General features: G+C 41.8%; 1 protein-coding gene across 7 annotated transcripts in view; it reads left to right on the forward strand.

Annotated features, from left to right (window-relative positions):
* Window positions 1–21442, forward strand: part of GBF1 (golgi brefeldin A resistant guanine nucleotide exchange factor 1) — a 99342-nt gene that overhangs the window by 71609 nt on the left and 6291 nt on the right. For all 7 annotated transcript variants that reach the window (XM_038140474.1, XM_038140475.1, XM_038140476.1 and 4 more), the window contains 22 exons: window positions 584–813; window positions 1328–1496; window positions 1674–1885; window positions 2742–2840; window positions 3231–3425; window positions 3751–3937; window positions 4415–4555; window positions 5097–5185; window positions 8071–8273; window positions 8694–8817; window positions 9114–9239; window positions 9824–9906; window positions 12077–12313; window positions 13223–13316; window positions 16171–16347; window positions 16817–16881; window positions 16984–17107; window positions 17685–17756; window positions 18633–18727; window positions 19173–19326; window positions 19543–19765; window positions 21008–21171. In XM_038140474.1, coding sequence (XP_037996402.1) covers window positions 584–813; window positions 1328–1496; window positions 1674–1885; window positions 2742–2840; window positions 3231–3425; window positions 3751–3937; window positions 4415–4555; window positions 5097–5185; window positions 8071–8273; window positions 8694–8817; window positions 9114–9239; window positions 9824–9906; window positions 12077–12313; window positions 13223–13316; window positions 16171–16347; window positions 16817–16881; window positions 16984–17107; window positions 17685–17756; window positions 18633–18727; window positions 19173–19326; window positions 19543–19765; window positions 21008–21171 — 3263 coding nt within the window. The remainder of the gene's footprint in view (window positions 1–583; window positions 814–1327; window positions 1497–1673; window positions 1886–2741; window positions 2841–3230; window positions 3426–3750; window positions 3938–4414; window positions 4556–5096; window positions 5186–8070; window positions 8274–8693; window positions 8818–9113; window positions 9240–9823; window positions 9907–12076; window positions 12314–13222; window positions 13317–16170; window positions 16348–16816; window positions 16882–16983; window positions 17108–17684; window positions 17757–18632; window positions 18728–19172; window positions 19327–19542; window positions 19766–21007; window positions 21172–21442) is intronic.

The following is a 21442-nucleotide window of genomic DNA, read 5'->3' on the forward strand; positions in this document are numbered from 1 at the left end:
TTCTGTAAGGAACACTTAGATTCTTGGAGCACTGTCTCATATTTAGAGACAAAATTTGAGTAGAAATGAGTAGAAATTCTTCACTGCTCATATTTCAGATCCATTTGAATCTTAAGGCAACTTCATTTGTTTAGAAAGAATTAAAGATATCAGTCATGCTTTAGAATCAAGTCAGAATTCTCACTCTGAAGGAATGATTAATTCTTGATGCAAGTATCTAAAGTGGTTGTGTCATTGTATTAAAGAGTAAAGTACACCTTTTAGACTTTTCAGATGCCTTCTTATGTAAATCCTCTGCACTCTTTATCTAAGTATATAAGTTGCCTAATTTGCTGAGTCAGTTAGACTCCAACTTTTGTGTTAGATTTGGAGAACTGCTAGTATCTCCAGTGTTCATCTATTTAATTCATTAATACCTAGCAAGAGAGATCTTAGTTTATCTATGTTCTCACATTAGTGTGCTGCTGAGATTATTTGTAGTATGAAGTGGTAATGAGAGAATTTTTTGTTGCTGTGTTTAACGTATGAATTTGTGGTTGAGGGACAGAGCAATACTAATCATTTTGCTTCTGTTTCTCATCAGCAAGCGGAGTTGCTTTCATAGATGGTCCTTCACCCAGCTCCTCTGGGAGCTCAGAAAACGTTTCATCAGCAGTCAGTCCTGTTACAGACAGTGGGTTGGAGTTGTCCTCACAGACAACATCTAAGGAAGACCTGACGGATTTGGACCAAGTCACTTCTTTGGGACTTACTGCAGGAACACCTTCAAATGAGGCCAAAGTCACTGAAAATCAAAATCAGCCTGAACTTCAGGTACATGAATGTAATTTACAAAGAAAAATTCCAACTCCCAGCGTGATCGCTTCTCCCCCCAACAGAAATGCTACTGAGAGGATCATAGAGCCACAGGGGACTTTTCAGAGCTGCAGATATTTTGAATGATAAAAATGCTAGGAAGGCTTAAACGGAAGTAATGTGCTTAAGTTGTGTAGCATTTAAAAAAAATAAGCAAAATTTTTCACCTCAGAGGCAGTAAGAACTGATAGGTTATAGAAATATTTTTGAGGTAAAGTCCTTAGTCTCACAACCTAGAGTTATATAAAGCAGATAAGAACTTGATGTAAGTGGGAGGGTAAAGAGAGTTGCAGCTTATGTAGAGGCTCTCTTTTCTCTTAAATTTTGTTTTTATGGTACTCTTCCATTAGTGACCTGTGTTGTTTTAATAGTTACAGATTAACTGCAAACAAATTAGACTTTTTTTTTTTCACTTGTCTAGTGCTTAACTCTTCTTTTGCTTCTTTCATTTTCAAATGACATTTCAATGAAGAATGAAAGTCTGAGGGAGGAGAAGGTCCAGTCAGCTTCTGTCGAGTCTATCCCTGAGGTCCTAGAGGAGTGCACATCTGTAGCAGAACATTCTGACTCTGCCTCAGTTCATGACATGGACTATGTAAATCCCCGGGGAGTACGTTTTACTCAGTCTTCCCAAAAAGAAGGTGAGAGGTGGGCAATGCTGCTAAAGTCCACTGTTCATTTCCACTGTTTTATTTCACTTCCTGCTAAGAGGTTGATAAGCTCCTGTTCCTTAGTGGGTGTGTAACAATTAAAATTTTAACACTTGCTAGGCACCTGCAAAAAGCGAATTTAGATTGCTAATCTCTCTTTTTCTTCAGGAGCAGCTCTGGTCCCATATGGGTTGCCATGTATTAGAGAACTGTTCCGCTTTCTCATCTCGCTCACCAACCCTCACGACCGCCACAACTCTGAGGTGATGATCCACATGGGGCTGCAGCTGCTGACTGTCGCCCTGGAGTCAGCACCCATCGCCCACTGCCAGTCCCTCCTGGGACTCGTGAAGGAGGAGTTGTGCCGGCACCTCTTTCAAGTGAGTCTGGCTTATGCTCACATGGAACATGGCACTGGGGAGTCAGACACGAATCTCCATCAAAGAGCACATTGAAATTTAGTATTATGAGGTTTGGCAGGTCTGCAAATAAGCTCTCTCCTGCACTGCAGTGAGAGTTCTGAATTGCACCAAATGGTGCTGTTGCAAAGCCAGAGGGGTGTCATGCTATTTTCTGCAGACCACAGCCCAGAAGGATGAGTGTGATTTGAATGAACTCTTGCTGTGGGATAACACTGTGTTTTGATATAATTGCTTTTGTGGTAATTATAGATGCAAGTTACCAGCTTAGCAGTAGGCAGAATCTTTGGGGGATACCAAGCTATTAATTGCACTGGGGTCATCTCAGAGGCAGGTCCTGTCCCAAGTTCCTTCACCAGTAAGTGTGGACTTGACAAAAGAACCAAGTTGTAGTAGGTAAAGTGTTACTACACACAGATGAGAATGAATATAAATAACATTTAATTAATATATTAAATTAATATAATTAATAAACATAATTATATAATTAAATAATTAATATAACTATTATATAGTATTATAGTACCATGTTATAATCATTATTATAATATATATTATAATGTATAATTATATGTAATAATTAATGTTATTAGTACAATTAATTTTAATTAATATAATTAATTATATTCATCCTCACTAGCAAAAGTGGGACCGGATGGTTGAACAAGGGATTGTTTTTTAACATATCATTGCTATGGGGGGCAGTGTGTGGAGCTTTGGCTGTTGCAGGTGATGCCTTTGGTGCCCTGGTACTGCTACTCATAGCACATAATGACTTGCCTTTGTAATTCTTAAATGTTTTTTGTTCCTTGTTCAGCTACTGAGTGTTGAACGGCTCAATCTGTATGCAGCCTCCCTCAGGGTGTGCTTTCTTCTCTTTGAGAGCATGAGAGAGCATCTGAAATTCCAGCTGGAGGTGAGTTTTTTGATATCACCGGGTGCCTCATAATAGTTTACTGGCCTTCAGTTAAATGCGTATGTCTGGACAGTAAAATAGAGCCTAAGTGTCAAATTATGTTTGTATAATGACTCAGTGTTATGGGTAGGCTGTGTAGGCCTTTTTCTATTGGAAAATCAAATGTCTTGGAGACTGGTGTACTATGCTGCCTGCCTTCAGACTGTTTTTTTAGAACTGTAGATCCAGGTAGAACTGTTTGAAACCTTTTTACAGCCTCCTTCAGAATGAGCCATCATTAAAGATAGAATGTTATGGGGGAAGGTGAAGCTCCCTCTGCAGTCCTCAAAGCTATTCACTGTCCTGCTTTTTTTTCTTTCCTTAAACTGAGCTGCCCTGTGTTTCTGCCAGATGTATATCAAGAAGCTGATGGAAATAATAGCTGTGGAAAACCCAAAGATGCCCTACGAAATGAAGGAGATGGCTTTGGAAGCCATTGTTCAGCTGTGGAGGATTCCCAGTTTTGTGACTGAGCTGTACATTAACTACGACTGCGACTACTACTGTGCCAACCTGTTCGAGGAGCTCACCAAGCTGCTCTCCAAGGTGCTGAACCAGGGCAGGGGCAGGGGCGGGGAGGGGGCAGCCGGTGACTCAGGACAGAGCTTGACAGTGGGAGTGCTCAGAGGGTCTGGGGTGAGTGCGCTGCAGAGATGAGGAAGGCCACTGAACATTGGGAAACAGAAGAGAAAAAGAATAGTCATGATGCTTTAATAATATCAGAGCAAATAAACTATTAAATACAAGCTAGGAGGCTTAGGGTGTTCTGTTCTAGTTTTTTGCCTTCCCCAAGCTGTGGAGGAAAACTTACTTGCCCTGTTATGGTGCGAGAGATGTGGAAGTTGATTAATCCTTACATGTTGTTTCCCAGAATGCCTTTCCAGTTTCTGGACAGCTGTATACTGTCCATCTGCTGTCTCTGGAAGCATTGCTGACAGTGATAGATAGCACTGAGGCACATTGCCAGGCCAAAGTGCTGAGTAACATACATCAACAAGAGAAGGAAGTTGTCAAACCCAGCCCAGAAACCATCAACAGCACCAAAGAAACAAGCAATAGTAAGAACCCTTTCTTTGATATCTTAATATTAAGCTTAGTCTTGTACTAAACTTGGAAATCTCATTTTGGTTGCTGGCATGGTAAACTCCTTAAATACATGTTTTCATCTTCCCGTTGCACATTTTATAACTACACACTGGTGTTAATTGCCTTGCTCTTTATAAAATTTGCAGATATTAATATTTGTCTCTCATGAAGCTTTATGTAAAGGCCATGTCAAGACTGGCAATCACAACAGAATGAGGGTGTGCCGTGGAATTCATGTAGACAAAATACTGAGGATACTGCAAAGTCATGGTTACTAGAAGATGCCTTCCTTTGAATAAGCACATGTTCAATTTAGAGTGATCAGTTCACTATTTCTCTGTTGATAGCTTTTTTTCATGGCTTATGAGTTTGTTTCTATGTGGGTGTTTGGTTTGGGATTTTTTTGTGGTTTTGTTTGTTTGCTTGTTTGTTTGTTTTAACTTCTACAGATATTGAGAGAGTATTCAGTGAGGGAAAACCTTCCAGTGCAGTCTCAGAGCCAGCTGGGGCATGTCCTCCCACCAGCGGGTGCCTCATGGCTGACCAGATGAAGGAGAGCTGCATGGAGCTGGAAGGAGGAAGTGAAGCAGGTAATAGCCTTGGCAGTACCCTGGGTGTCAATATCCTAAGAATGGTCCTGACATTTGCTGACAGGTCCTGCTATAGTGTGGCCCATTGTAGCTATTGCCTTCAAAATTGGAAGGAGGTACATGGTGAATGTATGCTTATTGTATGTGTGCTGTTTATGCCTACTAGGTGTTGCATGTCTTCTGGGAGGCATTAGATCTGATGGGTCACTTTGGGTCAGAAGTGTGTGAATTCATAGCAGTGCTTAGAGTTTTGAAGGAAGTTAGGGGCTCTCCAGGGAATCAGTAATGTAGGTAGCCAAAATAGCCAGAAAATTAAATATTGTGGCTGTGTGAAATTGTCTGGGGCAAGAAGCTACTATGCAATTACGCTGAAGAAAATGTGGGTGGGAGGAATGTAGTAATTAAATTGAAGTGTGACTGCCGTTTGCAGGACAACATATTGCAGCAAAGACTCCATGACTGAAAGTTATTATGGGACACTCTCATGCCTGAGTGCTACTCTGGGGATAGATTTGACTGTAGTGATGCTTTGTCATTCTAGCTGAGAAGAGTATTCCCAGGAAACCTACTCGATTTTCTTGTATCCTTCCAAGTCCTCAGGAACTTATGCAGATTAAGAACAAAAAAAAGGTATGGTTTGAAATATATTACAGGTGGATCTTTGGGTGTTCTCATTCCCCATCCCATGTGGGCTTTGCATGACTGGTCATACCTCAGAAATTTTGAGTTCTGCTGATCAAAATTAAAGAGTCAGCCACTGAAAATCCTGCTACACTGTAGAGACAGCAGTGATTATTACCTGTTCTGGTTTAGTTGTGCTGAAGGTTGCAGGAGGTGTTGGGGAAATTTTGTGGGACAGTTTGTAAGCTAGGTCTATCGGATTTCTAGGTGAGAAAGTCTCTGGATTTAGTTTTTATTATATGGAGATAATCAGGTACTTTGATCAAAAAGGGCAGCTTCACTACTCTTATCAAAGATGTAAAGGGGGAGCGTGCCAAGAGGCCTGCAGTAGAAATTAACTGGTCTGCTATTCTGATTTGGTAATTCCTATGCTTGCTTTGTCATAAGGATGACAAAAAAGATTGTTTTGATTGTGGTAATGCCATTCTTTGTTTTCAGAGTCTGTTTCCTTGAATCTCGTTAGTCCAAGTTATAGTCTAAACTTTATACAACTTTTCCATTCCCTGAGTGGGTCTGGTATAGGCCTAGTGTTGATAAAGGTACTCCATGCTAATGGCTTAGTGTTTATTTGCTGTTCTGTGTCAAATTCCTGGTACTGGCCTGCTCTTTCACCTCCAGAGACAGTGGATGAATATATCTTAAGTCTCCAGGGGCTACATGGGACTATTCAGGTTTTTTTGTTGTGCGTTTCATGAGATTTTTTTTCATTCACATATGTTCTTTGTACATACTTTGTTCTCTTTGCACAACATATGCATGAGGTAGGTTCATTTCAGGTGTGAGAGATTACTAAATTTCAACATGAAAATAATGCATGTTCTGAATGAAACCTGAGTGGCCATACTAGTTGTGGGTAAGGAGATGAGATAGTAGAAAAGAAATTAATGTCTTTGAAGGATTCACTGGTGGTAAAAGAGAAAGGGTTTTCTATTTGTATCTGACGAAAAGGCTTCTGGCTTCTCTCTCCAGCATAGGTGGTTTTATTTTACATTTTTATAAGGGATTGATGGTCATATTTGATTAAACTTGCTTAATCAGAAATAGAAGAAATACATCTCTGTCTTCTGCTGCCATACTAATCTGTGCTTTGTGATCCACTCTGGCAGTCGCTGGATCTGAGTGTAATTTAAAGCATTGGTTTCTCTCTAGGAAGTTTACTGCAGTACTTGGAAAACTTTTTCTTTACCTGGAGCACAGTGCTGCAGTGGGGTAATGGTAACTGGCTTCCCCAGCCACAAGGACAGTGGGGGGAAGTGACCATCAGCTCAGTATTCAAAGGAACCACCAAATTTTACCTTAAATCTTGCTTTCATAGCAACTGCTTGATGGACTCTGTGAAAGTCCATTGTTGAGAAGAGAGCTTGCATAGTGCTTCCTCTGCTCTAACTGAAAATCTTTGGTAATACTCTGGCTTTGCTCTGCTGGAAAACAAGTTTAGAAGAAATCAAGAGTAGGGGACAGGAAGATGTTCATAAATCTCTGAGTTATCCTAGGGAAAATTGTTCTCTGACTCTAAATCTCCTAGTGGTTTCATCCCAAGCACATAAACAGGGCACACCAAACACTCAGCTTTAATTATGTTGATGCTGATCTGGCACCAGCATGTTCTACCTCCTTTAACCTCTGAAGTACTAAACATTTCCACAGTTGGAAGGATGAAAAAAGCTAAATAAAAGCAGAAAACAAATTGTGAATCAAACAGAAAGTTTCCTTTGTTTCCAAAGGTGGTGACCAGAAGCTCAGAAGCACAAGGCTGATATGATTGTAAATGCACTGCAAACTGACAGCAGTCCAGCCGCCTTTCAAGTGGTTTTAGGAAGTCTGTGGACTCAGCCAGTCCATAGAGTATCCTTGGTCTTGGGTTTCAGGATTTACAGTTGAATAGAAATGCTGCCAGTGTTATACAGTCCCTTCAGGCCTCTTAGACCAGGGCAGTGCATGGTTATTCTTTCATTATGGCCTCACTGGGTCTTTGTGCACTCCATGCTGTTTCAGGGTCTGTGTTTCATTGCCGTTTTGAGGATGCTCACACAGGCAGGGGAAGCAGAGACCAGAGGTTGGTGGCTTCTGAGGTACTGAGAAACCCAGGGGAGTTAGTAATCATGATGGTCACGAATTTAGTTCACTAGGTCATTGCTGGCAGTCTGATCGTGATAGGAGCTAACAGGGAACTGACATTTATTCTGGTTCCTTAGTAAAGTTCATACCATTGTTTGTGCTTTTGGTTTTCCTGAACCCCACCAGGAGCATTCAGTTAACCCTTTCTTAGTTGTTTTATTACACAGTGACTATGGTACAGTCTAGTTTCCTAGGAGGGCAGATTAGGTGACTTCCTTTCAGAACCAAATAACCTCGTCAGGCTGGAATACCAGATGTTCCTGGGACCATCTCTTACACGTGTTGAATAAGTGCTGAGGATTCTTGCTGCCTGTCTCCTAATGGTGAGGCAGTTATGAGAACCTGGAGCCAAAGGGACAGGAGAGGACAATAGAGCTGCTGTTGTAACTGGGTAGGGCTATCTTGCCACATGTCTGGCGTTTATCTGCTGTGTTTACAAATGAGAGCAGGTGAGGCATTTGAAGTAGCAGAGTTTATTGCTTAGTTAGACAGAGATGGCAGCTCAAGCTTACTCTGTCCAGTACTATTTGATGGTAAAACCTCGTGATGAATGCAGGTTTTCTGTCCTTCATTAGCCTTTTTCCTGGATTACACAGTACAGTAAACTTGATTGTGCTAAGGCTGATCTTTCTTCTGCTTCGTTTTTGGTTCAAATGCCAAGAAAAATCTAAAATAAGAAATACTTCAAACTGTAATTATCAGAATGTCTCCTGCAGCTCCTGATAACTGGCACAGAGCAGTTCAACCAAAAACCAAAGAAAGGAATACAGTTTCTGCAGGAGAAAAACCTTCTTGCCACCCCCATTGACAACAATGAAGTGGCCAGGTGGTTACGGGAAAATCCTCGCCTGGACAAAAAGATGATTGGGGAATTTGTGAGTGACCGTAAGAACATAGACTTGCTGGAAAGCTTTGTTGGGTGAGTATGCTTCTGAATCTCTTCAGTCAAGAAACAGTGAAAGTTAAGAGTTTAGTAATTAAAAAAGCAGTAGAATAGTAGTTCTTGGAGGCATTGGATTTCTATTACTTGGTTCTCTGTGTACTGCCATGCCTTAATTCTGTGCATCTCTTGCATATGGTAACACCTTAAATATATATAAGTATGATATTCAAATGCCTTTCAGCTGGGCCAGTTTCCATGAAGACTGGAAAGAAAATTACATACATAATCACTTGTAAGATTGTTTACTCTCCTTTATTGTTTTTGGCTGTTCATGGTATATTTCTTTTCTTCTCACCCTCCTCTCTACTGTCTAAGCAAACAAGATTGTAGTTATTACGTTTATCCTACCTTTCCCATCCTGTTTCAGCTTCTCATTGCATTTCATTGTTTTTGCAGGACTTTCAGCTTCCAAGGTTTAAGGCTGGATGAAGCTTTACGACTTTATCTAGAGGCCTTTAGATTACCAGGAGAGGCACCTGTAATTCAGAGACTGTTAGAAGCCTTCACAGAACATTGGAGGGTGTGTACTTGGTGGCAGAAAGCTCAAAACTACCTTCTTTCTTGTCCATCTGCTTGCCATGGTGGACATGTCAGATCAAATGGCCTGTATAACTGCTCTGCAAGCAGCAGCTGTTGTTTTGCAGGAGCTGGCAGTGGTAAATAGATTCCTGGGCTGCTTTTTAGAAGCTGGAGCCAGAACCTGGGATTTTTATTTGTCCCAGAGATGATTCAGTACCGTGGTTAGGAAAATGGCTGTTTTAGTCACTGCTATCACTGTTCCTGTAGGATTAATTTGTGCATATATTTGCCTTTCAGAAATCAAATGGGTCTCCGTTTGCTAATAGTGATGCCTGCTTTGCCCTGGCCTATGCAGTTATTATGCTGAACACTGATCAGCACAACCACAATGTCCGCAAGCAGAATGTCCCAATGACTCTGGAGGTGGGTGTTGCCAGTGCAGGCATCTGTCTCCTCTGGTTTTGAAAACAGTGTAGTACCTCTTTTTATCTCAGTGGCATTGTCTCTTTTCGTTGGCCTTCTTCACTCATGTACACAGTGAGCTGGAGTGCAGCACCACAGCTGAGTACAATTTGAGAGAGCAGCTGTAGGCAAGAGACAGCCTGAAGAAACAGGAGCTTTCCAGAAAACTTAGCAAATTCTTCAAGAGGCTTGTGTCTGTGAGCAATCTGTATCCTCAGACATAGTAACACAAAGAAGATTGTTCTATTGCTGTGGGTGTCTACAGGGTCCAAGTCATGTGAGTGTCAGTGCAGTGGTACAGGCCTGCCATTCTGATGTCCAGCCTCAGCATGTGTTGTGTCTCTGCTCGTTCCTTAGGAGCACAGGCAGCAGATGCTGCACACTGCTCCCACTGAGAATAGCATATACCTTTGAATTTTGAGTCTGCATGTTGAAGAATGCAGGAAAGTCTCCTTTTGGCCCTGTGAAAAACAAGTGGAGTACTGATCCTAGCCAAACAGTTAAAGTTGGAGATACCAGGAATTAATAATGGTAATTTTTTTCAGGAGTTTCGGAAGAACCTGAAAGGTGTGAATGGAGGCAAAGACTTTGAACAGGACATCCTGGAAGACATGTATCATGCCATCAAGTAAGACTCAGCCTGTCCATCTCCATGTATTCAGAGAGCTAAGCAGAGTTGTTTGGTCAGTGAGATACCTGGAGAGTATGGATAGAGACTCACCAGTCATGTGCCTGTTTGCCACAGACCAAATTCCAGCTCTGTGTGTGGTTGTGGTAAACAAGCCTGTCACAGCAATTACACATGGATTTGTATCTTGGATTTTTGCCACGGTAGTTTAATCCAGATCTTAAAATATATTTTAAAAATATGTTGCTTCTATGAATATGGGAAATAATGGCTGAGCAAGGCCAGCACATCTGAAATGCTGTGTCTGAGAAGGCTCTGTTCTCCAGAAAAGGCCTTTAGAGTTTTTTAGAACTTTTTTATGTGGTTCAAGAGATGATATCATCGCTGTCTGCACCAGCCTCTTCTGCTACCACTGAAGCTCGTGGCTCACAGAGCAATATTTGAGGAGAGTTCCTGGTGGCTGAGGCCCTTTAGTGCACAAGCTAGCTTTGAGTGGGAAGCTTTAATAATAGCTCAAAAATCAGTAAATTGATAAATCCAGGCCCAGCCAATTTGAAGCTGAGATGATTACATCTCTGAGGAGACAGGATGTGACTGAGTCTCAGCAGATTTCCATCTGCAGTGGCAGGCAGTAGCTGATGCTGGAAGCAGGGCAGTGTGATTGGGCTGACCCTCCCTTTTGAGCCTTCTCCAGGAAGGTGGGGTGATGCCTCTACTGAATATCTGGAAGTTCTTAAAGATGTAGCTCTACCTTTCAAACAGAGCTCTAATTTTGATTGGCCTCTCTCCCCTGAGGATGTTTTTAATGTTTTGAATAGTACACTGAGTGTATACACGTATGTTTATTACCCAGTGTCTCTACCCCAGTCTATTTCCCTTTATCCCCCCTTCACCAGGTATTTCAGCTTTTCCAGTATGTTCTATGGTTGGAATAGTTGATGTATCATTTCAGTATTGCTCCATCTCAGATAGATTGCCTCAGTGTCATAGTTGAGATTGAAGAACTATTTATTTGTATTATTAGGGGGAAAAAATAACACTGCCATCTGTATGAAGTAGTGGGTGATCTCTTCAGGGTTATAGCATTTCACTTTTGACCACATTTTCATTTCCTGAAACCTTCCAAGTCAACTCATTCACTTACTTCTGATAATTTCAATCATATATGAAATTTTAGAAATAATGCACTGTTTACTGCAAACTTACTTCTCTATATTATCCCAGTAATAACAGCTCTTGTCAAAATATGCCAGCACCTGAAGCTGAGAAGAGCTTATTTCTTATGCATAAATCAGGAGCAGTTTCTTTAGTTGTGGTTAGCACATGAAAATTGCCTCTTTGGCAATTGAAGTATGTTATTTTTTGATTGTTGCAGAAAGAACTCTTCAGATTGGCTGTAATCTGCTATTCTTAGTGGCTTTGAGGCTCTTGTTCACTTAGTTGGTCATTTGCAGAGGATTTTCTCTTGTGCATTGATAACCAAGTCTAGAGAGTATGTATTTAGGCTTTATCTTTTTTAGTCTAGGATTGCAAGCAGTATTTGGCATTAATCATAATTGTTTTATTACTGCATAGCTTCATCCAAGTTAGTGTAAGGAGCTGTGGTACCCTGGTTATAAATCCCCCATCATACTTTTGGTTTCTTGTTTTATTTTTAATTTTATACTACTTTCCTTTCTAATATTTGATTTTTGGCATGATATGAGTATTTCCACTATTCTTATGCAAAGATACTCTTGCCTACTAGTGACTGCAGCAATGTAACTATTTCATTTTAACTGGGAATAATGATAGGAAGAGAGCACTCTTAACAGGGTGAGAGTTGGATGGAGGGTGAAGCTTTGCCAGTGTGCTGTCCAGAATTTCCCATCATTTCATGGCAGTGTGTGGTGTGTTTTGCACTTGCAGCAGTAGATACCTGCTTCTTCAGTACTGACCTTGCACGGTTGCTGCTGTGTGATTCTGAGAACCCCTAGGCTTTATATTCAGGATATCTAAGAAGGGCAGGCGAAGCAGGGAGGTCTAGGAAAACAGAATGTTTCAGGGGCTGGCAAAATCATTCCAGAATAGGTATTGCTTAGCTCTGGGACTACGTAATGAAAGACGCTGTGTAAATGTTAGGTTTGGCTCAGAATGAAAAATTCAATCTTTCTGCTTTCCTCCCTTGTAGAAATGATGAGATAGTGATGCCAGAAGAGCAGACGGGTCTGGTGAAGGAAAACTATATCTGGAATGTCCTGCTGCATCGTGGTGCCACTGATGAGGGAATATTTCTCCACGTGCCTCCTGGAAGCTATGACCATGACCTCTTCACCATGACATGGGGGCCCACCATTGCAGCACTTTCTTATGTTTTTGACAAGAGCTTAGAGGAAACAATAATCCAGAAGGCTATCTCTGGTTTCAGGTGACTCTTACCTTCATAAAGACCCAGAAGAGTAAAAGTGGGACCATTGGCTCCTGTTTATCTGCTGGAGATACATCACAGTGAATATCAAATGTTGCTTTTCCTAGCAGTTGAAAAGTACTTTTTTATGACCTACGATCCTCTAGTGTTCTGTCATTTGTGTCAGTTCATCCCATCTTGGCCTCTCTGGCTTGCCAGTCACTGTTTAGCTTGACTGCTGTGTTGTAATAAATTAAAGTGCCCAGGGTACATATTTTTAAATTCCAACCTGGTTACATTTAAAGGACCTACTGACACACCTAGGCTTTTTAGAAGTGAGGGGGAGAAGTCACTCAACTGGCACAGTGATGCTGACACAATCTCCGTTTAGGAAAAAAACCTTTCATGTGTATGATCCTGTAGCTGTGGCTGAATGGGATGTGGGAAATTTTTTTCCTTCCAAGATGACCAGTACTCAAAAACTTGCCATCTGTGAGCAACTCTATTGGAATGATCTTTGGTCATGCTTAGATCAGACCAAAGGACATTTTGAGCATAGTTTTAATGCTTTGTCAATACATGCTGTAGCATGATATCTTGGAAACTGCACTTGAACACTACCATCAATCTCAGCAACTCTCTATGTTAGGACAGGAGGTTGGATAGAATGCTCAGGTGCAAGTGGTCTATCTGTTTAGACTCACTTTAAATTGATTCTTGCATCAGCGTAGACAAATATCAGTATCTATGGATAAGGATTGAACTTATTTAAGCAATAATAGTAGACTTTTATGCATAAGCATTCATTATGAATGGGTGGAGAGGAAGGTCTAAAATGTCAGCAGAGAGGGTCTCAGATTTGCTGTCCTTTAGACAGACTTGTCTGTGCTGACTTAGTGCATTATTTTCTGTTTTCTTTTTTTTTCACAGGAAATGTGCAATGATTTCTGCTCATTATGGCCTTAGTGATGTGTTTGACAATCTCATAATTTCTCTCTGCAAGTTTACAGCTCTCAGCAGTGAGGTAAGTTTGCAAAGGGGGAAAAAAGCATGACTTCAACTACACTGGAGCTCTCTTCCTCTGTTAAGCAGCAAAATTTGCTTATTTTAGTTATTGTATCTGTAGGTATCTATCAGCCCCTGCCCAGAGTTTTCTGGAGGAAGTAATGGGAAATGTGTAGTGAAGTGGGACTTCCATAGGACAGGTTCAAATATGCAAATTTTCTTTGACTCACAAGTATCAGTCTGTGCAGAGCAGAATGCCTTGATGTAGAATTGTTTATTCACCTATTTGATCTGAAGAGACTTAGATCTCCCTGTGATCCCAAGCAAGTTCATACATTTCAGATATTGACTATTCAATTACAGGGTTTGTGCAGTGCCAGGGGGGACTGTTTTGTGAGATGTACTTCCAAAGTGTAGGAGCTATGTAGATGCACAGCATAAGCATAAAGGGCTTAGAAAAACAAATGCTTTGAATTGTCAGCTGGGGTGTGGACTCTGGTAATAATATCAGCTGCTAGCCCCACATTTTGCAAGCCCTGAAGACTCTTCTTTTAGGGTGTACCGTGAGAATAAATTCAAGGTGCTGTGGTTAGTATAAGCTTTATTGCTCTAATATATTTGTGTGTTACAGCATCCACCTGTTTTTCCTCAAAGTGTTTAATAGACAGTGTGTGGCTGACGATGCTGTGTACTAAGGAGTAGTTGACAGCAATTCCTGTAAAGGGTCAGAACTCCCAAAGGATCTCACAGTATTGCTTTCAGAACCAGTACAAGACCCACAGTGAGCAGAATAGAACTGCCACACATATAGGAAAGGGAAACTAGATAATTCAAGACTGAAAGCATTGGAGTAAAAAGGCCAAGACAGGTGAATTTTTTAAAAGACAAATCCCAAGCAGAGGGCTTGCTTTAGATTCCCTCTTCCTCCACAGCTCACAACAGTAAAAATGCAGTATTTGATCATCCTCAGGCACACCAGACCTTGAGACTTCCAATAGGTAACACAAGCAGAAGAATGTCTGCCATGAAACAGTTTGACACAGATTTACACAGCAGAAGCAACTAGACTAGACTAAGCCCTCACATGCACCAGCTATTGCCAGCTGCATCCCATCTAGTTGAGAGACTGGAATCTGGAGCAGTCCGAGGTCTGAGTTAATCGAGTAAGCATGTGATGACACAGAGTCAGGGACTTCTGGATTTGAAGAAGGCTGAGTTCTTATCTTTAGCCAGATTCAAAGTACATTGATAACTTTCTGCTGTGCTAAATTCCTGTAAGGTTTGGAGACAGTAGTGGAATAGGATAACTGAACAAATATTTAAGAGTCTGGAGGACTGAAGAGTCAAAGCAGGCATCCTCTCCATGCACTGCAATTGCTATGCATGGATGTCACCCTGATTTTCTAAGACCTTGCTAAGCCTTCTGATGTTTGCATTCTTGTCACAAACTTTCTCACACACAGTTCTGTAAACAACTTATGTTTTGCATTCTTTCATGGAGGAGGAGAGACTTGATGGACTCTTGGTCTGTCCAGTGTCATTGGAGAGGTGGCACTGTCACCCTCCAATCCACTGTCACTTTTAGAAAACTATAAATGTTGGAGTCAGAAAATAAAGGTCCCTCTTTTTTGTTCACCTGGAGAGCAGCAGTGTCCGTGTCGTCTTTTCGTGTCGTATTACGACACATGGCCACTTTGAAAGAAGGGAAATGGAAAGGAACATGGAAGGTCTTTAAACTATTAGGAAGAATGAGTGCCCCACTTCATGATCCATAATTAAGACTCATACTGACTCAGTATGTAAGTAGTAGCAAAACCTGTGTGTGTGGTTTTCAGTAATGTGGCTTCTTGCCACAGTGCAAAATCAGGCAAATTGCTGTTTGCACTTACACTTCAGAGATACATGTATTCATGTAGTTTCCCCATAGCAACAATGGAAAAAACCCAAAGTGTTGTTGCATTTCTGCCAGATTTCAGATTGGCACTTCTTATGGAGTTTGCTTCTAAAACAACTGTTTTGATAACAGTTTTTCCATCAGTTTGGCTGAAGCAAGAGATAGTGTATCCTATCTCAGATCTTCTCAGAAGTTCAGAAAAACTAACTCCTTCAGTTCCTTGTTTTCTCTTCCATTCTTGGTGAGGAGATAAGTATAGATTTTGTCCACATAAACAAGAGAATGGCAAAGCCCATCTCTTCTCAAAAGGAAGATTGCAATGATTTTAAGTAACTGCAGAATCACGGAGCATGTTACACTGTTTGATATTAGCTGACATGGTTGCTGGTTTTTTCCTTGCTTTTGCAGTGTATGCTTGGTTGGTTTCAATGACTTATCTGGCTTTTTGTATTTGGAAAAGCTGTGAGTGCGTTGAACAGATTATGAGGATTTGAGATCCAGCAGTCATTGGCAGAGACTCCACGTTAGGACTGAATTACTTTGAGTCTTGCTGTTAGGTAGTGGTAGGAGTAATTTTGCAAGTCAGTAGTGGTTTTGGCTGGAGTTTCCTTCTCTAACAGCACAGCAGAGTAATTGCTGCTTCCAGAGGAGATGGGGTACTTTTTGTAGAAGGCTTTGATCCTGAGCTGAGTTCCTGTAGCAGGATAAATTAGTGGGTTCTCAGCAAGCACTTTCAAAATGTTCTGAGTTGTCATTCTTGGGGAGTTTATATCTAGGTTGTGCAGTGATTACACTTGTAGCAGATAAGCTACCTTGTCCTTGTTTTTGTGCAAAGTGAATGTGAGCTGAGGAGTTATCCAAGCATCATACAGAGAATTGTTATCTTTCCCATAACCAGTTCTGAAGCATCTGCCCTAATTTCTGTTGAAAAGAAAACATCTCTTTCTGACTGATTGCCACCGCCTCTTCTTTCCTGCAGTCTATTGAGAACCTGCCCACTGTTTTTGGAAGTAATCCCAAGGCCCATATTGCAGCAAAGACAGTGTTTCACTTGGCCCATCGCCATGGTGACATTCTGCGAGAGGGCTGGAAAAACATCATGGAGGCCATGCTACAGCTTTTCCGAGCAGAGCTGCTGCCCAAGGCCATGGTGGAGGTAATAATTAGCTGGCTGGTGGATAACTGAAGAGTTAGGAGAGTGGGAAGCTGGCTTTTCATAGAGCCAGTTCCAAAAGTAGGAGAGCTCTCTTGCGAAGGCCTGGCTTTGGTAAAGTATGTACAGAACTTGGAAGCCTGTGAAGGGTATAGTGCTCAAGTTGGGTGCAGCTTCTTTTGTAGCTTGTTTCTTTTTTTCTCATTTTATTTCTTGTTAGATTTGACGAATTCCAGCATTTCTTTTACTTGAACAGATTTTGAATGTTGTGCAGAAGAAGGACATGCTTATAGGCATGAAGTGCTAGAGCCCTGCACTGGCGTTACCAGAGTGGCACTTTATTGACAGGATTAGTGGGGTGAAGAGCTGGGTTTGACTGCACACATATGGGCTGTTTGGTGTTGTGTTTCATCACTTAGAGAAATATAATGGGGTTGGGGAGGTCATATGCATGTCCTGGTCTGTGTTCCAGGTTGAAGACTTTGTGGATCCTAATGGCAAAATCTGTCTTCAGCGTGAGGAGACACCATCCAGCCGGTGAGTGGCGTAGATGTCCCAGGCAGTCTTTTTTTGTACCAAGACTGGAAAATAACATGATTTCTTGTTTTCTTACTGATGCTGGTGTCTTCTGATTTGCAGTGGTGAATCAACAGTACTGAGTTTTGTTAGTTGGCTCACCCTCAGTGGAACAGAGCAATCTGGTATGAGAGGGCCATCTACGGAAACACAGGAGGCAAAGCGAGCAGCTTTGGAATGCATAAAGGTAACCTATAGGCTGTAGAAGAATCTGGGTTTTTTTCTTGGTGACAATACTATGTAGGTAACAGGCAACAGAAGCATAAATATGCATGCTGCTTGGCATTATTGAAGCTAACAGGAGACTTTAGAACTAAAAGAATCTACAGAGGAGCATATCTGGGTGGACAGCTAAATGGTCTTTTGTGCTGCTGTGCATGAAGGTACTAACACATCAAAACACATCAAAAAATTCCTCAGGCTGGGATCTGCCCTGGGCATCACAGTCCTGTATTTAAAGACAAGTTAATGAATTCTCAAACAACTAATCTTTTCCAAGACAGTGTAAAGGTATATGGTGCCAACAAAATCTGAACCTGGGGTTTGACCACTGTGTGGCCAGAGGAGTCATCTGGTAAAATCTGTCTAGCATAGATCAGGCCTGTTAAAAATAATTTATGTTAAAGACTGAACTAGTTGGAAGGAGTTTTCCTCCAGGTAATAACATCTGTGTCTTTCCTGTGAACACGTTGTGTTTCTGGAAGATCTGTTTGTGTGCCTTCCACAACCCCCAGATGCACAGTTGTCTTTTCTGTATTTTGCAGCAATGTGATCCTGAGAAGTTGATCACAGAAAGCAAATTTCTCCAACTTGAATCCCTCCAGGAGCTCATGAAGGTGAGAGAGATATTGGGCAAGGGACTGGATGGTAGTGGAACAAATATGCTATGCATGATAGTGGATATGTGCTGTGTACTCACTTAACAGCTCTGTCCTCAGAGGAGGTCTTGGAATTGTTTGGGATGTGGAACTAGTCTTTAGTTCACCTGTTAAAAGTAACTTCTGTGCTGGCAGACAGACAGACAAATTGCTCTGGCAGTAGAAGAAAACATTAAATTGTGGAATGCATTCTAAGAGCCTTGAGAACTCTTGGCAAGTATTTGTAGTTCTGTGCCAGAGCTTAAAGATTTTCAGGTGTGCTGTGTACCTAATGAGAGAATTCTAAAAGGCCACTCTAGAGGCAAGAGCTCTACAGAAATATTTGACAGTGTGTCCCTAAATAGTATGGTACCTGCCTGCTGTCGGATATACAAGGCTGGACACATTAGCCTTTGGGCTAGAGAAGCCCATCTCCCTGGAGGAGTGTCATCTCAGTTCTGGGGGAACACTGTGCTCCTACTCTGATTGTCAGGAATTCTCCCTTCATATACAAGCCGATGCCTTGAGAACACTAACTCCAGTATTTGTAGTCATTCTTCAGTATGCCTGCTTTTTCTGTACTTCACGTATTTATTAGCAAGAAGCTGCTGGATATCAGTTCCTCTTCATCTGAGACACTTTGTCAGAGTTTAACATCTTTTAAGTTCATATTGCATTTTGCATAATAAAAAAAAATTATTTTTCCCATAGATTTAGCTCGACCTTTATCCATTGCCTTTGACTATGCATGCCCTCACTAGGCAGTGGAGTACAGTTTTGGCCAGACTCAAAGCATTCTGTTGGTTTCTCATTTTTGGGAGCTTGTGATTCATAAAAATACCATGGCTGTTCCAGGCTCTAATCTCTGTGACTCCTGATGAGGAGACATATGATGAAGAAGATGCAGCCTTCTGCTTGGAGATGCTTCTGCGGATTGTTCTAGAGAATAGGTATGACCTTGAAATAAATGCACATTCACTGTAATGTCCCTGCTTTACTGCAGCTGCTGCCTGGGTCCAGGGAATGCATTCCTTATGTCTGTGATTCACCAGCTGAAGCAGCATGTGGCTATAATTTCAGGGCTTAACAATTCCACTGTAGCATGTGCAAACAGAAAGGCTATTAGCTCATGAATTAGTGCTTGATGTCCTGAAATCTGGAGAATATAAACTAAACTCCAGAGGGAGAATTCTCCCACCTGATTGCTTTGCAAGTAATGAGTAAGAAGTTTGATCATTTTGTTGTTTCTATGTGTCTGTTCTTGTACCTCCCAACTGGAATTTTTCATTGAAGTTAAGAAATGGTGGATTGTCTGGCATTGTGGGAGAGGTTGATGGATCCTGCTCGTCTCATGTCCTTTCATTCTATCCTTCCTCTCCTCCTTGTTGTGGCTAGGGACCGTGTGACCTGTGTCTGGCAAACTGTCCGAGACCACCTTTATCACCTCTGTATCCATGCAATGGAGTTCTGCTTCTTGGTGGAGAGGGCAGTGGTGGGGCTGCTGAGGCTGGCCATTCGACTGCTCCGTCGAGAGGAGATCAGTGCACAGGTAAGGGATTTTTGAAAGGCACTTACTGGGGTTTTGTGGCTATACCTTGTGACACAGGAAACCAGTTTCTGTTGGATGGACCCAAAATAAACCTGTCCGTGCTGCAGGTAACAACAAACAGCAGTTGTAACTAGCTCTACTAGATGAAGGAGTACACTGCTAGAGAATGGAGTATAAGTGATTGGGTGTGTTATTCTTGTCTCCTTCTCTGGCCAGGTTCTCCTCTCATTACGTATCCTACTTATGATGAAGCCAAATGTGCTGTCCAGAGTTAGCCATGAGGTTGCCTATGGCCTCCATGAGCTCCTGAAGACCAATGCTGCCAACATTCACTCCGGGGATGACTGGTACACGCTCTTCACCCTCCTGGAGTGCATCGGGTCTGGGGTGAAGCCACCCGCAGCCCTGCAGGTTACAGCAAGGGCAGATAATGACACAGGTAAGACAGGCCAGCTTTTGCTAGGAAATCTGATGCCTGCCTGCCAGATAAGCAGCTGCTTCCTCAAGCTTTTCAATTAGCAAAGGGGACTGCAAGAAAACAAAGCTGATATTAAACTACATTAGCAAGATTAAAGACCAGCACCTGCTGTTCACTCCTCATGGTCTGTTCCTGTCCCTATTCTGCCATCTCTTCCTACTCAGTGAGCAGCAATCCAGGTGCTAGTCCCTGGGGGGCGGTGGGAGGAAAACTGATATCAGTTCTGGCAGCTGTAGGAGGTCTTTGCTCTACCCAAGGAGCATTTTCTGCTGGTTATGGTTTGGTGCCTTGGGTACTGTAATCTCTTATCTGGGCATGTAACGTAAACTCAGCTGCTGTTCCTGTCTTACTTGCTTCTTTTGTGGGACTGACTCTTTTCTGTCCCCTTTTTAAGGTTCTCAAAAAATGAGTTGTTCTTTTAAATTATATTTCCAGATCCATTTGCATTAATAGTCCCTGAACCACAAGACCAATGCACTATTTCTCAGTTCTCTTGACTGTGTTAGAAAGGTGGTCTTTTCAGCAAATTGTTCAGTTTTGCTTTAGCCAGTTGTCAATATATTTGAGGGTGATGTCTTCAGACTTCTAAAACAAAGAGCAATAAAGGAATTTTCCAGAAGGGTTTTTTTTCCTCTTTGCTTTTCTAGAACTTCTTTGATATGTCCTGATGCTTTGTGCTAGACAGATGGACGAAGCATGATTTTTTAAAATGCTTATGGACTTTGCCCCCTGGATTAATGCAGAGCTGTCTCCTCTTTTCTCTCTCCTTTTTTTGTTTTTTTTTTTTTTTTTTTAGTGCTTCTGTCTTTGCTTATAGAACAAACTGCTTGACTTGGCACCTTACACATCAAAACATTAGTTCTCTACCTCCTGAAAATGTGGTGCACTCTGTTCACAGCAAGTCTGTCTGTCTGCTGATGAATTTCTAGATGGTGTTGAACAATGGAGAGAACAAGTTTTTACTTCTAAATAACATATGAGTAACTTAAATTTGTCTCTTGCAAGGACTTCTCTCTTGGGACATGTGAAATTTAAGGTTATCCTAAATGTCAGGGCAGGTAGATCTGACAGGTGTAGAACATACTAATAACCACTTGTGGTTCCTGGTTGATGCTGATCTGGATTGCTTCTCCCTTATCCACAGCTGCTCTTCCAAGTTCTTGATTTGGCTTTGATCTAAACCCCATGTCTTTTATCTTAAAGGTGCTCAATCAGACAGCGAGGTGTCCTCCTCCTACCATCCAAGTGACATGAGCCTGGACCGTGGCTACACGTCTGACTCCGAGGTGTACACAGACCACGGGAAGCCAGGCAAGATGCATCGCTCGGTCACAGATGTGGACGTCATGAACAGTGGCTGGCTAGTGGTGAGTAGCCAGTGGGCTTCTGGTGACCAAAGAGGGCTACTCCTACCATGGTTGTGAGCAGAGGGTGTGGTAGTGGGAGAAAGAATAAGACAGTAGAAAAGAGCTAAGATGAGCTGATAATGTAAAGGCAGGATAGGGAGAGACACAGATGGAAAGGGGAAAGCTTTGAGGCAAATGAGGAAGAAAGGGAAATGGTCCATACAGAAACATTACCTGTTGGCTTCTGAAGAAAGTTCCTTTCAGTGTGAGCATGAGATGCTTCTTGTTATGC

This window comes from Motacilla alba, chromosome 6 (assembly GCF_015832195.1).
Source record: "Motacilla alba alba isolate MOTALB_02 chromosome 6, Motacilla_alba_V1.0_pri, whole genome shotgun sequence".
Classification (NCBI taxonomy): Eukaryota; Metazoa; Chordata; class Aves; order Passeriformes; family Motacillidae; genus Motacilla; species Motacilla alba.